At 32.3% G+C, this 16,326-nt stretch overlaps 2 protein-coding genes across 2 annotated transcripts; both read right to left on the bottom strand.

The window, feature by feature from the left end:
• Positions 1-5,280: 5,280 nt before the first annotated feature.
• On the bottom strand, positions 5,281-6,405 carry LOC145625357 (uncharacterized). Its single transcript, XM_081678417.1, has 2 exons — positions 6,326-6,405; positions 5,281-6,199 (listed from the first exon to the last, which is right to left on the bottom strand). The coding sequence occupies exons 1-2, from the start codon at positions 6,403-6,405 to the stop codon at positions 5,281-5,283; spliced, it is 999 nt and encodes a 332-aa protein (XP_081534543.1).
• A 60-nt stretch (positions 6,406-6,465) lies between these two features.
• LOC145625356 (EH domain-containing protein 2-like) lies at positions 6,466-13,438 on the bottom strand. The gene is made up of 17 exons (XM_081678416.1): positions 13,363-13,438; positions 13,084-13,163; positions 12,741-12,794; positions 12,530-12,587; positions 12,356-12,411; positions 12,224-12,263; positions 11,985-12,136; positions 11,502-11,627; positions 11,295-11,397; positions 11,166-11,206; positions 10,823-10,951; positions 10,485-10,727; positions 10,194-10,273; positions 9,351-9,426; positions 9,104-9,244; positions 8,812-8,994; positions 6,466-6,777 (listed from the first exon to the last, which is right to left on the bottom strand). Exons 1-17 carry the CDS (start codon positions 13,436-13,438, stop codon positions 6,466-6,468), a joined length of 1,950 nt encoding a protein of 649 aa, XP_081534542.1.
• Between the last annotated feature and the right edge of the window lie 2,888 nt (positions 13,439-16,326).

Here is a 16,326-nt window from a genome sequence, read left to right as displayed (position 1 = left end):
ATTTGCCCACCCAAATTAGAAAAAAAAAATGTTTAAAATAAGGCCTATATACTAAAATAGCATGTACATATTACACCCGGTGTATACTTCATACTATACACCCGGTAGATTTTAAAAGATAACATCGAAAGATGTGTATGTAAGAGTGAAAGACATTTTATTACCGATATTAACATAGGTTATATAGTAGTAAATATAATATACGTAATTGATTGTTATTTAATATAATATTCGATATTTAAGTTTATTCAAAGCACAATCGAATTTCACGATGTAAAATGTACAATAAAGCTTTATCTAGTAACTTCAATTAGGTAATTTAAATTGCGATGTCAAAATCTAAACTGATTACAATTAGACTAATATTATTAGCTATAGTTGCAATGTGTAAGTAATACTATATAGGTGGCTAGGTTCAAATTAGTCATAATTTGTGATAAATCAATTTTAGCATTCATTTATATACTGTTATCAAACTAGCAGTCACTTATGAATCCAGGTTCACCTATACAGTACATAATGATAGATGTTCAATAACTACAAGAAAATAAATCGTTTTAGTGATTGTCACTTATTCATATATGCATACATCATTCCTAATACATTTGTATAATACTTGTAAGTTTGTAGTATATATCGAATCCCACACAATTTTATTCATTTGCTATTCTTATATCATATATGTTGAATCCCGCACAATTTTATTCATCATTTGCTAATCTTAATGTCATATATGTTGAATCCCACACAATTTGATTCATTTGCTAATCTTAATGTCATATATGTTGAATCCCACACAATTTTATTCATTTGCTAATCTCAATGTCCGTTGTTCACCATGATTCAATTCTATAAATTTATCACTAAAATCCAACGCTAATGAATGTAACTTATTATCTAGATTTCAAAGTTTTATTTATAATAAATTTCATGTAACTAATTGAAATAATAGTAGAGTGACTTACCATCATCACAGCTTTGAATTGGTCGAAAGTCAAGACACCTTGTCCTTTGAAGTCAACTGTAAACCATATCTGGAAGAAAAAAAAATTTATATTTATATTTAATTTTGAATTAAAATACCATAATCAATATATTAACAAATATACTTTAAAAAAAAAAAAAAAAAAACTCCGTAAATAGTACGAGTAATGCCAATAGCGGGTAACATTCTTTCACACTCACATTAATCAAACCATCTACAAGGAAAGTTATTATTAGAAAAAAAAAAAAAAATCATTACGTGACCTACTAATGGAATAACAACAAATTTTATACTATGAAAATACCTTCACCGAGTAAGCCGAACCAGTAGCGATAGATTTCATTATCAGCTTGCTGTATACCACTGCTAACTTCTGATATCTCCGATGTTTGGGAACTCATTTTAATAATCTGTAAAAAAAAAAGACATGATTTTTATGATTTTTTTTTTCTTAAAAAAGGTGGAATGTAAGAAGATAATACCACTAAAACACACCCAAAAAAAAAAAAAAAAAAGGTGAATAGGAGAAGAGAGCAAAGCAAATTACCTCTTCTAAGTTGTAAAACAGCTAGAAAAAAGAGCTAAATGAAAGTGCAAAATGAAAGAAAGAGTCAACAAGGTTTAGGAGAGTGAGAAATGAGCTTTCTTCACCCTCTACTCCTTTAGGGTTTACTGAGTTGATAATGAAAAATGTTTAGGAGGGAGGAAACACAGTACACAATATAATATCAACTTTCAAAAACTTACAGTACAATCAACTTTTTTAATATTTTATTTATGGAGTATGATCTTGGTTATTATGGGTACAATAGTCATTTTTTTTATGGAGTAGTATTTGGGTTTATACTTTTATGTAACCTTTTTGCTTTTTTTCCTCGGTTTGTGTTTGTACCAATAGGGCAATAGGTAACAGTAGATGAACTAGGTTGCTGTCATGTAATGATAGCATAAGATATTTGACAGTTAAATTATTTTTGTTTTTGTTAGAAGAAGTATTTTTTAAAGACTAAGCTAGTACGTATGTAGTATGTGATGTTATATACTAATATGTGATATGTTTAACAAGTTAATTATAAATTGAAGAAGCAATTCTTTTATAAAATTCTTTTTTATTTTATTTGATTTGTTGGAATTTTGATTTGCATTTTTTTTTCCTGGTTAATGGATTCCAATTATTTTATGCTCATTTGTATAAATAATACTCGTAATAAATAAATATTATGGAGTATTTCAAAACAAATGTAACAACCCAGATTCTCTTCACCTTCAAATCATGAATCCCATTCTTCTTAATTTGATCCATCAAATTTAAGGCTCAAAGCAAATTGTAATTTGAATGAACCTTGAAATTGATTGACGTAATTTATTTATTTTGTATTAATTTCCAATTGTTAATAAATTGCTTATTTTAATGATTCGTTCAGTATGTATTTTAATAGAATCGATTATTTCTAAATTAACAAATGAATATAAAGTGAGGGCATGTTCTCTTCACCTTAATTTCAATTCAGTTCAGTTCTTAATTTCCTTCTCTCATAAATAATTTATTTCAGCTCATCTCACTTCAGTAAATCAGAACATACCCTCAATTAGTGAATCGATATGCATTACATAGCCAATCAGCCATTATTATTCCCGATTTCCCGTCGTACAATCAAATTTTGAGTCTACATATCAAGTGCTTGGCCCTTTGGATTGAATGTTTCCTCAAAAAAAAAAATACTTGGATATATAGGTGGATGTTGTTATACAGTAATTAAGCTTAGAGCAATATACTTCGTACAAATTAAATCTAGATAGTTTTTTAATGGAATTTCTTCGCCTTTTGGTTAAAGTTTACCAAGAGCAATGGCATGGACGTTCTACATACATTTTCAGTCTTACTTCAAGGCATGGGCATTATTCTAAAGTATCATATATTAGTATGGAGTAGTAGGGTAGTACTTGTGAGGTTTATCATCTATTAATCTTATGTATTGTGATTGTTACGAATCATAATTCATAAACATATATATTAAGTAAAAATTGAATGATCTAACTTTAATATGAATGGCTCATTTTGATATAATTTGTCATTTTCTTAAAAACCATTAATATAAGGAGAAGAGGTTCGTCCGTTCAAAGCAAGCGCCTCTCCTTACACAGAATAGCAATGTAGCATTATCCAAAAGCTCAAATTGATTGGTTCTACTTATTTAAATTAGCTAGTTTAGGTCACGTGCACGGTAACGGTAATTTTAAAAAATTACATTTCAACTTTTCAATATAATTTGTTAATTTACAAAAAAAAAAAAACAAAAAAAAAACAAAAAAAAAACAAAAAAAAAAAAAAAAAATTACTCCACTACTTTGATGTGAATTCCAATTGATTAATAAACAACTATTTTTATTAGGGAAAAAAATGTGAATACTTTCTTGAAATAAATAAAAATATATCACAAATTATGCTAATATTTTCTATTATAGTCTTAAATGTTAATGTGAGAAGACAGATCAAATATTATTTATTTAAATTAAGGGTCATGTTCACATTTACTAAATTGAGCTGAACTGAACTGAATAAACTAATTGGAGCTGAACTGAACTGAACTTATTGGAGTTGAACCGAACTGAACTGAACTAAGCTAAAATGAATATTTTATGAGAGAAGGAAATTAAGAGCTGAACTGAACTAATTGGAGCTGAATTGAACTGAACTGATTGGAGCTGAACTAAACTGAACTGAACTGATTGGAGCTAAACTGAACTAAAATTAAGTAAATATGAACAACCCCTAATTATTTTTGTTACTAACATATATAAAAAAATTGTACGAAGTATAATATTTTATACTATAATTGAAATTTTTTTCGCAAAAAAAAAGAAAAAAAAAACCTAAGGACCCGCTAAGAGATGACACGTGTCATTCCTGGTGTATCTTTTACCGTATAGTTACTAGATTAGTACTCGTGCGATGTACGATTTAAGAATTTTAAAAATATTTTTATTAATATTATATTATTAATTGATTAATTGATTTTGCAACAAATCATATGAAAGAGTACTTTTAAGAATAAAAATGTCAGTATTGCATTTTTAGTAATTGATACTCATACTTTTATTAATTTTATAAAAAATAATCTTCCTAATATTTAAATGTATTTGTTAGAAAGATAAAAAAAATTGAAAAAAATTGATTGAAAAAAAAAATGATGTCATAATCAATTTTGGAGAAGAATTTTTAATTAAAAAATGACATGTGTACAGATGATGTCAACGGTTTTAACTTTAGTAATAGTTATAGATAGACATAAATTAAATTAACAAAAATAAAAATAAAAATAAAGGGCTAGTTATGATAAATCATGAGATAAGAGTGTGTTTTAATCAAGTGTTGTCAATGAATCACATCGTCCTCTCAAAACCTATCAAAAGTTATTGATAATTCTCCATTATGGTAGTGTAAAGGGCCAAAATCACAAAAAAAAAATGGATGAAGTATCGTACTCTCATGGTATTCAATATTCATGGAGGTCAGAAGAAAAAAAAAACAAAAAACAAAAAAAAACTTATAAAAAAAAACAAAGTAATGGGAAATTTGATTTAATGATCGTACCTCTAACAAAACCAATAATTCACCAAGTGTAACCCATTTTTAAAAATTGCAAAATGTAATTAATATATTTAATTAGAATTATTTGTGTTACATAGTGGTACATTACTTTAGTAATACATAACGACATTAAAGTCTAGTTTTAGAATTTTCGAATTAAGAGATTAAAGTCTAGTTTTAGAATTTTCAAATTAAGAGATTTAAACCTAGTTTACATAATGGTACACTACATAGTGGATTAGTGGTACATTACTAATTTAGAATTTCGAATTAAGATATTTAAGCCTAATTTACATAATGGTACACTACATAGTGGTACATTACTAATTTAGAATTTTCAAATTAAAAGACTTAAGCCTAGTTTACAACTATAATGTAAGGGAAAAAAAAAAACCATTAAAGTCTTCTTTAACCTTCAGGGTTCATAAACCCATAAGATATACAACCTACCAGATTGATTTTTATTATTAAAAATATTTTTAAAACAAGTAAGTGATTTTATTATATGTTTCTTTATACAAAATATTAAGTACATATCATAATTCATGAAACTATAAGTCTATAAGGTTCATACTCGCAAAATATAAAGTCTGTGATAGTCAAAGACTCAAAGTATTGCGATTATTAGCTTTAGCTTTCTCTTGTTTTATGAGGCAAGCTAACTTTTTTTTTTTTTTTTTTTGACAACAGCAACTCAAAGAAATTACATCATGAAACTAGTTAAGGCTTTCCTACACCGACCCGCAATATCATGCGCCAAAGAAATTTGGCTTTTATCTACTTTCCAAATAGTACATATATCTAATTGGTAGCCTGCCTTCAATAAATCACCATAAGTCCAACGAAGTCTCATCTCTCTACCACCTGCATGGTGCAAGTTCTGGATAATTGCATTAGAATCTGTGAAGACTGTAACTCGCTGATACCCTTTCATAAGTGCCCATCTGATAGCTTTTAAACAAGCTAACAGTTCCGCATGTAGAGCGGATATGGCATTCCCAAAATCCCCTCCCCCTTCCTGGAACACTTCTGCATCCGAGGAATAAGCCCACCCAAAACCTGCGTGCCCCGTTCTTTTCATCCAAGAACCATCAGCCATAATTATCACCTGTATATCTCCCTCTAGAGGGTTCCCCGGGAGAGCGTCACTACGACCTATATTGATCCTTCTAAAACCGGGCGGCTGGCCTTCCACACTATCTAAGTTTCGTAGGTTCCCACCAGGCCTCACATTTGGAGTGAGGAAAGAGGCAAGGTTTTTCATGGTGAGATTATAATGCCTGTAATAGTCGGCCAGATATCCTCCTTCATTTCTGAAGACTCTGCCATTTCTTGTTAACCAGAGGCTCCACAAGGTGCCTACAAACACATGTATCCTATCACTGTGCTTCCCATCCTCTCTATGAAAAAGCAGGATATAATTCTGAATCCAGAGTCCCATTGGAGTAGATTCATCAATTTCAGAGTCGATATGCAAAGAACAATTTTTCCATGCATATCTGGCAAAAGAGCATAATCGAAAAATATGTTGAGTATCTTCCTCTTCCATCCCGCAAGAGTCATACTCTCCATCCATATCCACACCACGTTGGATAAGATTTTGCTTGACCGCCACCCCATTCCTACACAGCTTCCATAAGAATAAGCTCCATTTTGGGGGAATGTTAAGCTTTCAGATCAACTTGTAAAAGGAGTACTCCCTAGCATTGTCCTGTTCCAAAGAGAAAACACGCATTAAAAAAGCATACCCAGATTTAACAGTGTAATTGCCCGAAGGATGGTAATTCCAGTAACGAAGATCTCCTTCATCTGATGTTGGTAGTTCCATATCCAAGATATTCCTAGCCGATTCCCATTCAAATCTTTCTCTAACTATCGCCGCATTCCACTATCTTGGGTTATTCATCAAGAGCTCTGTAACTCTCCCGGACCCTATTCCTCTCAGGGTAAGGCTCGATTTCAGCTCCGGGACTGCACCCTGTACCCACTTCATATTCGCAATCCTGACCGTCTCCCCATTACCAATCTTCCAGGCATAACCCTTAATGAGTTTGTTCCCCACATCCCTAAGACCTCTTCTCCCCCAAGAGATGTTACCTGGTGTCCCCGGTTTCGGACTGCCAATGCAGATGGAGCAATTATGAGTCGGCTCCATTGCTCTAGCAACAAGCAGTTGAGGATTACAATGCATATGAACAACCTGTTTAAATAAAAGAGCCTCATTCAAACACTCCATCGACCTAATACCCAAGCCTCCCATGCCTTTTGGTAGGTGTAAGGTATCTCTTAAAAAGCTAAAACATAATGAAACTAAGACTCATCATCACGCTTTGAGATGCTTCTCGGAATCGCCATGCCAACCAAGTTCTCTAATAAAACGACATGAAGGTCTAATGGGTTCGCCTCAAAAAGCATCAACTTTTGGTCCAACTTTTGATCCAATTATCAAAATTGTGATTATATTATGATATTAAGGGAGTATATGATTTTACGGAGTATAAGTTATGAGTAGATAATTTTTAAAAATAAAATAAACAAAGACTGAATGGTAATAAAGTAATTGTAATCACTAATTAAAGTAACACAAACTTTTTAAAAAATCGGGTGTACAATAATTATTGTACATCTATTTAAATATCTCTTAAAGTGATCAAAAGTTACCCCTAAAATGAATAAAAGTTACCATAATATGTATAAAAGTAACCCAATACAAATAATAATAATCTACGTTTTACTAGTAAAGAATCACATTTAAATGACTAAAATTCAATTATTAGTGATTAAAAGTAATTTTATCACCCTTATAAAACTTTTCTTGTTCGATTTAAAAAAAAAAAAAAAAAACATACGGAGTATTATGTTCAAAGTTACCCAAAAAAAAGGCAAAAAATTAATATTAGTGTAACCCGGATGTATACAAAAGTTTGTGTTAAAGTAATACTCCAAAGATATTTGCGCAGACTTGTGAGTTTATAATGGTGTCCGTACATACTCATTTTTTTACACAAATCAAAAGCAAATTTATGATGTCCGCACATTCTCATTGTTGCTTTGAATTTGTTTAACTTTGCAATCTTCTCCTAAAATATTGTTGATGATGTCATTCATAATACTCCGTAATTAACAGTGAAATGCGCAGTATGTGCTACAGTTAGGCGGCTAGTGACTGAGGTGGTTTGCATGGAAAAAACCACCTCAGTCACTAATTACAGTAAAAACCACCTCCGTAATATATTTGATCTTATTTTAACTTTTTTTTTTTGAGGGGATCTTATTTTAACTAATTACAGTAAAAATATGTTTAGATAAGATAATTACCAAAAAAAAAAAAAAAAAAAAAAAAGTTCTAATAAAAAAAAAAAAAAAAAAAAGTTAATAAGAGTTACCTATGTTTTAATCATTTTTTGTACGGGTATATTTTAATCATAATAAAGGTAATAGGAGTATAATATAATCTACTGACTAACAATGAAAATTTGAAGGCGGAAATATTATGAAAACAACAAATAAATTAGAATAATGATTGTGTTTTAGAAGAACACATTGTGAATACATGTTTTCCACAGTAATATTATTTTCCTGCCAAAAGAATCAAATCAAAACATATAAAAAAGAGAATGGTATAAGAGGAATATATACTTCGTACATAGGATCTTCCCCATACTCTTTATTCATCTATAATTTTCTTATCTTAATTAAAACCAACCCCCAACTTTTGATAAGCAGATTGTACTTGTAAGTTATACCAAGTAACTATCAACCAGAGATAAATAAAAGATAGACAAATGCTAGGTTTAGTTCAACTTATTTAAGTATTTTGGTGCTTCTTAAAAAAAATGATCAATTTTTTTTTTTTTTTTGCTTTAACTTATTTTTATAATCCAACTTGATAATAAAATAACCTATGAAAATTACATATTCAAATCTACTCATCACTCAGACACAAAGAAATCTCATTTGATAATTTTCTTGATAACTTTTCAGATTTAATTCAAAGCAGATCGGAATTTTTCAGTTTAGATTAGACTAACAGAAGAACATAGCCTAAAGTTGCACCAAATTTTCACCAGCAATCATACTTCCAAGGTCATCTAACAAATGCCCGATTCAAACCAAAAGGCAGCACCCAATATTCGAAGGGTGTCTAGAATAATATACAGTCAAATGCCTTAATACTAGAAGATACCTAATATGAACAAAATTCCCTTAAGAAACAGTCGGTCGTCACTCAAACATTTGCTTGGAAATCAACTTGTAGTAGCTTGGGAATATCATAGTCAAGCAAGTCGTCAACTGCTTGAATCAGTTTGGGCTTCAATTTCTTCCATTTACTATAATCATAGCCGTTCTTGAGAACTTCTTTATACTTCTCCACACGAGGAAACTCTTCCAATGGAATTCCAAATTTCTTTGAAACCTATTTCACAAAGCAAAGTTAATGATGAATTGATGATAAGTGAGGAGATATACTTGTAGATATTTTAAGAGTAAACCTATCATAAAATTTGACTTAGAAGAGCATTAACCTTCACAAAGTCATCTTCTAGATTATCACATAATTGAAACTGATCTGTAATCCTCCAGCTAAAAGGCATCTTTTTCTTCAGGTGACTCATAATACAAGCATGAATCTTTGCATCTTTGGCACGTTTTGCCGATTCCTTGATCTGAATAATTTGAGATCATAAATAGTAATGTATAATTAGTCTCTAGATGAACAAAGAAATTACAACAAAAGAGGAAACCAACAAGTTTTTAACAAAATGGACATACAACTCTATCACAAACACTAGTTTTTCCGTAATTCTTCAGTTCCTGAAGAAAGTCATTTTTGTCTTTCTCCGAGAAGCTGCAAAGAAGCAAAAATATATAATGATGTTAATTAGTAGCAACACATTCACCAATACTATGTACAATATTAAGCAGATTAAATCCAAGCCACGAAACGAAAGAAAATGAACCTATATCAGCCTGATGATAGGCGCATAATAAAGAAATTCAGACTACACTATACAGTTGAGACTAGGAATGGCAATGGATCGAATTCGGGTCGGATGTGGCTAAATCCGAATCCGATCCGTTTAGTAAACGGACCCTGGACTTGGATCCGAATCCGAGTCCGAATCCGAAAAATCCAAGTCCGAATCCGATCCGACTCGTAATTTTCGGATCCGAATCCAGTCCGTTTATTCGGACCTCCGAAATGGTCCGAATATTTTTTATTTTTTTTTATTTTTTGTAGTGTCATATACCTATAATTGCTTGTATTGTCATACCAATTAAAGTATAAACATAACATATTTAAATTATAAACTAAGTTACATAACAAAATTTTGCTACAAAACAAGCAAATAATTGTCCCAAGTTATAGAGCATATGCTTATACTCTCGGATTCGGACTCGGATCGGACTCCGTCAGACTTTGCGTAGGGTCCAAGTCCGATCCACCTCCTATTCGGATTCGGATCTATTTTATCGGATTCGGATTCGGATTCGGACTAATTTTAAACGGATTTGAATCGGATTTTTTCCTTCGGATCGGATCAGATCGGATTCGAATCGAACTCGGATTAAATTGCCATCCCTAGTTGAGACCAATCATAAAGCAAGGCCTACCCAATATAAACAGGGAAAGCATCAGAGCTATTTATGACCTTCCCAAGCGACCACATCAGCGAATCATATGCTTTGGTCATCTGCAATTTGCACATTGCTCCATTAGTTACACTTCCTTTGTTTTATAACAAGTGTATTGTTGGCTATTTTCTAAAACCTCCACAATAAGTCTAGTTCACTAAGCATTGTATTCTCTTTCTCTCCTTATCACATGAACCACATTTTATATATCTCTTTGTACAACCCTACATGTTGCACAGCGACATAAATATTTTCAAATCAAGAGCTTACCTCCGTAGGATCAATGTCATCAACCCTATATATAACGATACGGAACTTGTGCTCATGACCATGTAGTGATGAAAGTAACCACATGAGTGCAGCACAAATCTTAGGATTGTGAGGATCGAAAAAGAGAAGAATCATGTCACACTTATGAGCATACCATAATATAATCTTTCTATATTGAGAGGTATTCACATGTCCAGTACGAATCCCAGGTGTGTCCACAAAAGAAGCATATCCCAGCACCTCCTGATGTCAAGCAATGCAAACACAAAAATTAGCAAGATGAAAATTGACAGTGAATAAATATTTAAAGGCACCGTATTATATATATAGTTACTTACCTTGTTTTTCAGCATTGCACCCTCCATACATGAAAAGACATTCGACCCACACATTTGAAGGGAATCCAATCTAAATTTTGAATTTCTAGCCAACACAGACCCTGGCACGCTCTGATTACAAAGTCCGTGCTATGAAATGAAATGACCCAAGTTACTAACAACACAAAAGTAGCAAGAAAAAACACATTGTTTCACAGATTTTCATACAAGTAAAAACCAATTGTGACACAACAATTCATTACACAACTTAAAATTCCAAGTAAATTAGTAGAAGAGAAGGGGCCAAACAATGATATCATCCAGAGCCTGGACTCAACTAAGAAAATTCTAGTGCCAAAAATACCTTGATAACATAAAACCTGTCTGTAGAGCCATATTCAGAACCTGTTGGATGGAAGAAAATAACATTTAGTGAAGTCAGAATCAAAGTATTTTTATGCACATACATGAAAGCAGATACTTTGTACAAGACCTGGATAATCAGAGTTGAGAAATTGTTTTATGAATGAAGTTTTCCCAGTTAAAGATTCTCCCAACACCATAACAAGTGGGTCAACAGAAAATGCAAACATATCCTAGCAAAAGAAAATAATTCAAAGGAATTATGATAACACCAACTAAACAAAACATGCAGTTAAATAGCAATGCTTAGAATTGACTACAAGGTATTAGACTTTACCAATACAGGAGGTAACACAAAGTCACAAAAGTGATACTCAGTCTCCAATGGCTTCAGCTTTTCCTTGTATAGTCTCTCCATATCTTTTGCAAAGGAAGTTATGGAAATTTCTGAAATGAAAGGTTCCTGCCCACAAACACATCAAGGAAACAATCAACCTACATACTTTCCATTGGACAATTAAGAAGATACCCATCTCATCAAACATCATTAAACAAGCACAGTTCATACAACAACTGTCAATTTCATTAAACATTTAGGGAGTACTATGCAGTCAAAATAAAATAATATATTGGAAACTCTTCATATACAAAAAATGTCCAATATATTGCAACCTAAACCTGTCGCTAGATTGGATAAAAATAAATGATAAATCAAAAGGCTAAAATTGAAGAAGAAGATTATCCTGAATAAACTCTCAAGTAGCAAGTTCAGCAACTAATAGAAACAATGAAGAACTGTGAAATATTTTACTAAGTATACCATGGACACAGTCTTTTCCTTTTTTGAGGAGGACCTTGAAACAGACTGCCTCAATGGATTTGTGTTTTCATTTTGTGAGGAAGACCTTGACAAGCTTGAAAAGGACCACCTTGATGGACTCATCAACTGTGACAACTGTAGTACATGTGTATCTGCAGTATGTAAATAAATGGATTTATTTGTAATGGCTTATATGACCAGAGATCTTATAAAAACTGTGTAATTTGAACAATCCTAACCCATTTGTTGAAGTTTAGTATCTGATTTCATCCTCTCCTCCTACATGAAGAGCAATTATATTTAGACATACATTAATGATATGTTGCAAAGAATTAAACTAGGGCTCAATTTCAAGAGATAGCACAACTCACAGCTAGAAATTTGTCTAATCCTTCCATTTTTGGTAATCGAAAGCTATTCGCACCACCTATCACAGTTCATTGAAGGTGCCTCAGAATGTATTAGCTTCTTCATTACATATGTATTTTTCGAAGGATTTAAATGGGAGGTGTTTTCAATAATAAAAATAAAAAAAAAATAATTACCAGCATTTTTAAGGAGATCAGATGTCAGCTCATGTCCAGATTGAACCATATAAATAAGCTGTAGCATAAAATAATGTCAGCATCAATCTAGTAAAATAGATACTACAACAACAACAACAAAGCCTTAGTCCCAAAATGATTTGGGGTCGGCTAACATAAATCGCTAAACAAGATAATAAAATTGACTAGTACTTACATGCATTGCCTAAACAAGCTCACTGAACTGCAAACAACCATTGATTGTGTTATCTGTATATGCCAAAATCTGAAAGAGAAAGCCATCAAAAAAACAATTTTAACCAACTAAAGGAGAAAGCCATGAAATAACAATTTAACAATCTGAAAAAAAAAAAAAAGAGAGAAATGGTAACACAAAGGCAAAAAAGTAATCACTAATAAGTGATATTTTGAGGAAGAATTCAAAATAAGAATCATAATAGGTTGCAAGTTGAATCTTTAAAAATGGAAAAAATAAAACCAAAAGGAAAAACACCAAAATTAGACCATAAAGAATAACATTAACCAACTAAATGTGCCAAAGTTTGTAGACTAACCTGCATAAGGATAGATTGAGGCAGTCTACACATGCCAAACAACTTGAATGCATCAGCTAAGCTTATACTATTATATCCTCCTATTTACCAAGAAAAAGAAAAGGAAAAAAAAAAATTGTCAGTGGTAAATTGAACATAAAAATACTACCCAAGTTTTAAATTTTTTTCAAGGATTACATACCAGTATCTAGCCGACCCCACTTTTGGTTCATGTTAGCCGACCCCACTTTTGGGATTAAGGCTTTGATTGATTGATTGATTGATTGATTGATTACATACCAGTATCTAGAACTTTAAAGACCAATTGAAGTTTCTGAAAATCTTTGGTACCATTTTGACCAGCTGACATTGACATCCTTTCATGAAAAAGAAAAAAAGAAAGAAAAATTATGCAATGTTACATAGAAGATGAGATGGTTAACTTACAAGAGAGTACTCATACTAAAACCAACAAAAAAAAAAACAATTTCATTTTTCATAATAATCTCCTACATTTAAACTTTAAAAGCAATTTGACTAAATTATCAAAATAAACAATGAAAATCACATCACTTTCTTCGCAAAATTTAAGCAATAAAGTTTTTATCTTTCAGTAATTATTATAACCTAAAGTTCAAAATTCGGCCTTAGATGAACCCTAAATTGGATACACTGACAATTTAATTAACAAAAAAAACCCTAGAAATAGATAATTAAAGTTTAAAGAGAAAAATAAGTTACCTGCTTCAATGAAGGAGAGAAAGCTGAGAACAGGTTCAATGGAGAATTCAGAGTGAGGGTTTGAGTGTAAAAGTGTAGCATAAAAGTAGTACTAGTATCCTTTGTCAAAAAACAAAAAAAAAAAGTAGTACTAGTAGTACAGTGTAATGAATGGGAGACGTGTAGAGGAAGACTAATGAATGACTCGCATACATCAAGGGCGTGTTCGGCGTTAGCTTTTGAGTAGCTTTTAGTGGTTTGACCAAGTCAAACCACTACTCAACAAAAAATGTGAGTGTTTGGCAAAGTAGTGGTTAGGGTAGCTTTTAGTGGTGGAGGTAGCTTTTGTGAAAAGTTAGAAACATTAGCTTTTGAAATTAGAGGTAGCTTTTCAAGTAGCCGTTGAAAATTTAATCTATAGTTTTAAAAATAAAAAATTGATTTTTATATGTAACAGCTAGTCAACCACTACTTTACCGAACACTCATATCTAAATTATTTATCTTCACAGCTAACAACTTGTTGACAGCTAACAGCTACCTCCACAGCTACAGCTACCTTCACAGCTATATTTTGCCAAACACGCCCCAAATAGTCTCAACCCTCAGATTAAGTTATATCAACGGTCATTTTTTAATTTTTTAATTTTCTTTTTACGTTTCTTTATTATTCGACAAAAAGACAAAGAGTAAGAATTCAAAATCTCTCTTTGATGCGGATACTATACTTCGTACGGAGTATTAAACACATTGGTTAATACTTCGTACAGTAGCTGTGGATTCGAGTAAACAGGTCGGATTTGGGTCAGGTAAGAATGGGTCGGGTTAACTCGGGTTAGATTAATTCGGGTTAATTCCGTAAACCTATGCAGGTCGGGTTAGGTCAAGATTGAGTCGGGTCACGTCGGGTTTTACATATTATCGGGTTTGGCACGGGTTTAGTTCGGGTTAATAACAAGTCGGGTTACATTCGGGTCAGGTAAGTAATATGTCAGGTTTAATTCGGGTTTTCACAGGTTAAAACGGGTTAGGGTCATTCTCAAGTTCGAGTTGGGTTCGATTCAAGTCAATAATTTGCGGGTTAGAATCAGGTCGGGTCATTCTCGTGTCTGAGTCGGGTTCAGTTCAAGTCGATAATTTGCGGGTCATAATCAGGTCGGGTTATTGCCAAGTCAGGTCATTCTTGGATTCAAGTCGGGTTCGATTCAAGTCAATAATTTGCGAGTTATAATTAGGTCGGGTCATTTCCAAGTCGCTTCATTCTCGGATTCAAGTCGGGTTCGATTCAAGTCAATAATTTGCGGCTATAATCAGGTGGGGTCATTTCCAAGTCGCTTCAATCTCGGTTTCAAGTCGGGTTCGGTTCAAGTCAATAATTTGTGGATTATAATCAGGTCGGGTCATTTCTAAGTCGGGTCCTTCTCGGGTTCAAGTCGGCAAGTCAATAATTTGCAGGTTATAATCAAGTCGGGTCATTCTCGGGTTCAATTCAAGTCAATAATTTTCGGGTTATCAAAATATTTGGTTAATTTGGGTTTAAGGTTGATATCAGTTCGGGTCATGTCGGGTTTAGTTACATTTTTTGGGTCGATTTGTTAACAGTTCATGTAATGACGTTCACGTTTATCGTTATCAATTTCTACGTTCAATGTAAAAGACATATTTTCAGAGAAGTTTAAATTCGAGCTAAAAAGTTCAAGTAAGTTTAGATAAGATTATATACATTATAAGTTCATATTATTTCCTGTAAAATTCGGGTCAAGTCAATAACAAGTCGGGTTGAATTTGGGTCGAGTCAATAACAAGTCGGATTGATTCGGGTCGGGTTTGTAATAGGTCAGGTTGAATTCAAGTCGGGTTAGTAACAGGTCGGGTTAAATTCGGGTCGGGTTAGGAACATGTCGGATTGAATTCGGGTCGGGTTAGTAACAGGTCAGGTTAAATTTGGGTTAAAACGAGTTTGGGTCAATTTTAGTTCAGGTCGGGTTCGATTTAGGTCAATAATTTACGGGTTACATTTGGGTCGGGTCATCTCCAGGTCGGTTCTTGTTTAGGTCTCAAATACTCTGGTCAACTCGGGCTTAGGGTTGGTTTAAGAATTCGAGTTCGGGTCACCATTTTTTCGGGTTCAGATGGGTCGGTTAACAATCGGGTTCGGGTCGAGTCAGTTGTTAACAGCCTAATACACTACAGTAATTTGAATAGTGACAAAAATAAAATCAAACATGTCCATTACTTAAGAATAGAGGTTATCATTTACGGGCTTAGGCGGAAAATGGGTCGGGTTTATAGCTCTTAGGCCCTGTTCTTTTGAGCTTCTGGGCAGAGCAGAGTAGGGGTCAGCAGAGCAGAGCAGATTAAATTTTAGGATAGCAGAGCATAGCAGAGCCAAACCGAGCAGAACAACACAGATTTCAACATTATTATTATTATTATTATTATTATTATTATTATTATTATTATTATTATTATTATTATTATTATTATTATTATTATTATTATTATTATTATTATTATTATTATTATTATTATTATTATTATTATT

Source organism: Chenopodium album, chromosome 3, assembly GCF_948465745.1.
Source record: "Chenopodium album chromosome 3, dcCheAlbu1.1, whole genome shotgun sequence".
In the NCBI taxonomy this organism is placed as follows: domain Eukaryota; kingdom Viridiplantae; phylum Streptophyta; class Magnoliopsida; order Caryophyllales; family Amaranthaceae; genus Chenopodium; species Chenopodium album.
This window is presented reverse-complemented; position numbering and strand designations above follow the sequence as displayed.

What these genes read in the sequence shown, in the direction of transcription:
- LOC145625357 (XM_081678417.1), bottom strand. Translation starts at nt 6,405, where the DNA reads ATGGAACTACCAACATCAGATGAAGGAGATCTTCGTTACTGGAATTAC. An exon ending in AATTACACTGTTAAATCTGG is followed by an intron (nt 6,200 to 6,325) that starts GTATGCTTTTTT and finishes GAAGCTGTGTAG; the next exon opens with GAATGGGGTGGCGGTCAAGC.
- LOC145625356 (XM_081678416.1), bottom strand. Translation starts at nt 13,438, where the DNA reads ATGTCAATGTCAGCTGGTCAAAATGGTACCAAAGATTTTCAGAAACTT. An exon ending in AGGAAAAGACTGTGTCCATG is followed by an intron (nt 11,628 to 11,984) that starts GTATACTTAGTA and finishes GTTTGTGGGCAG; the next exon opens with GAACCTTTCATTTCAGAAAT. An exon ending in ACAGGTTTTATGTTATCAAG is followed by an intron (nt 10,952 to 11,165) that starts GTATTTTTGGCA and finishes TTCATTTCATAG; the next exon opens with CACGGACTTTGTAATCAGAG.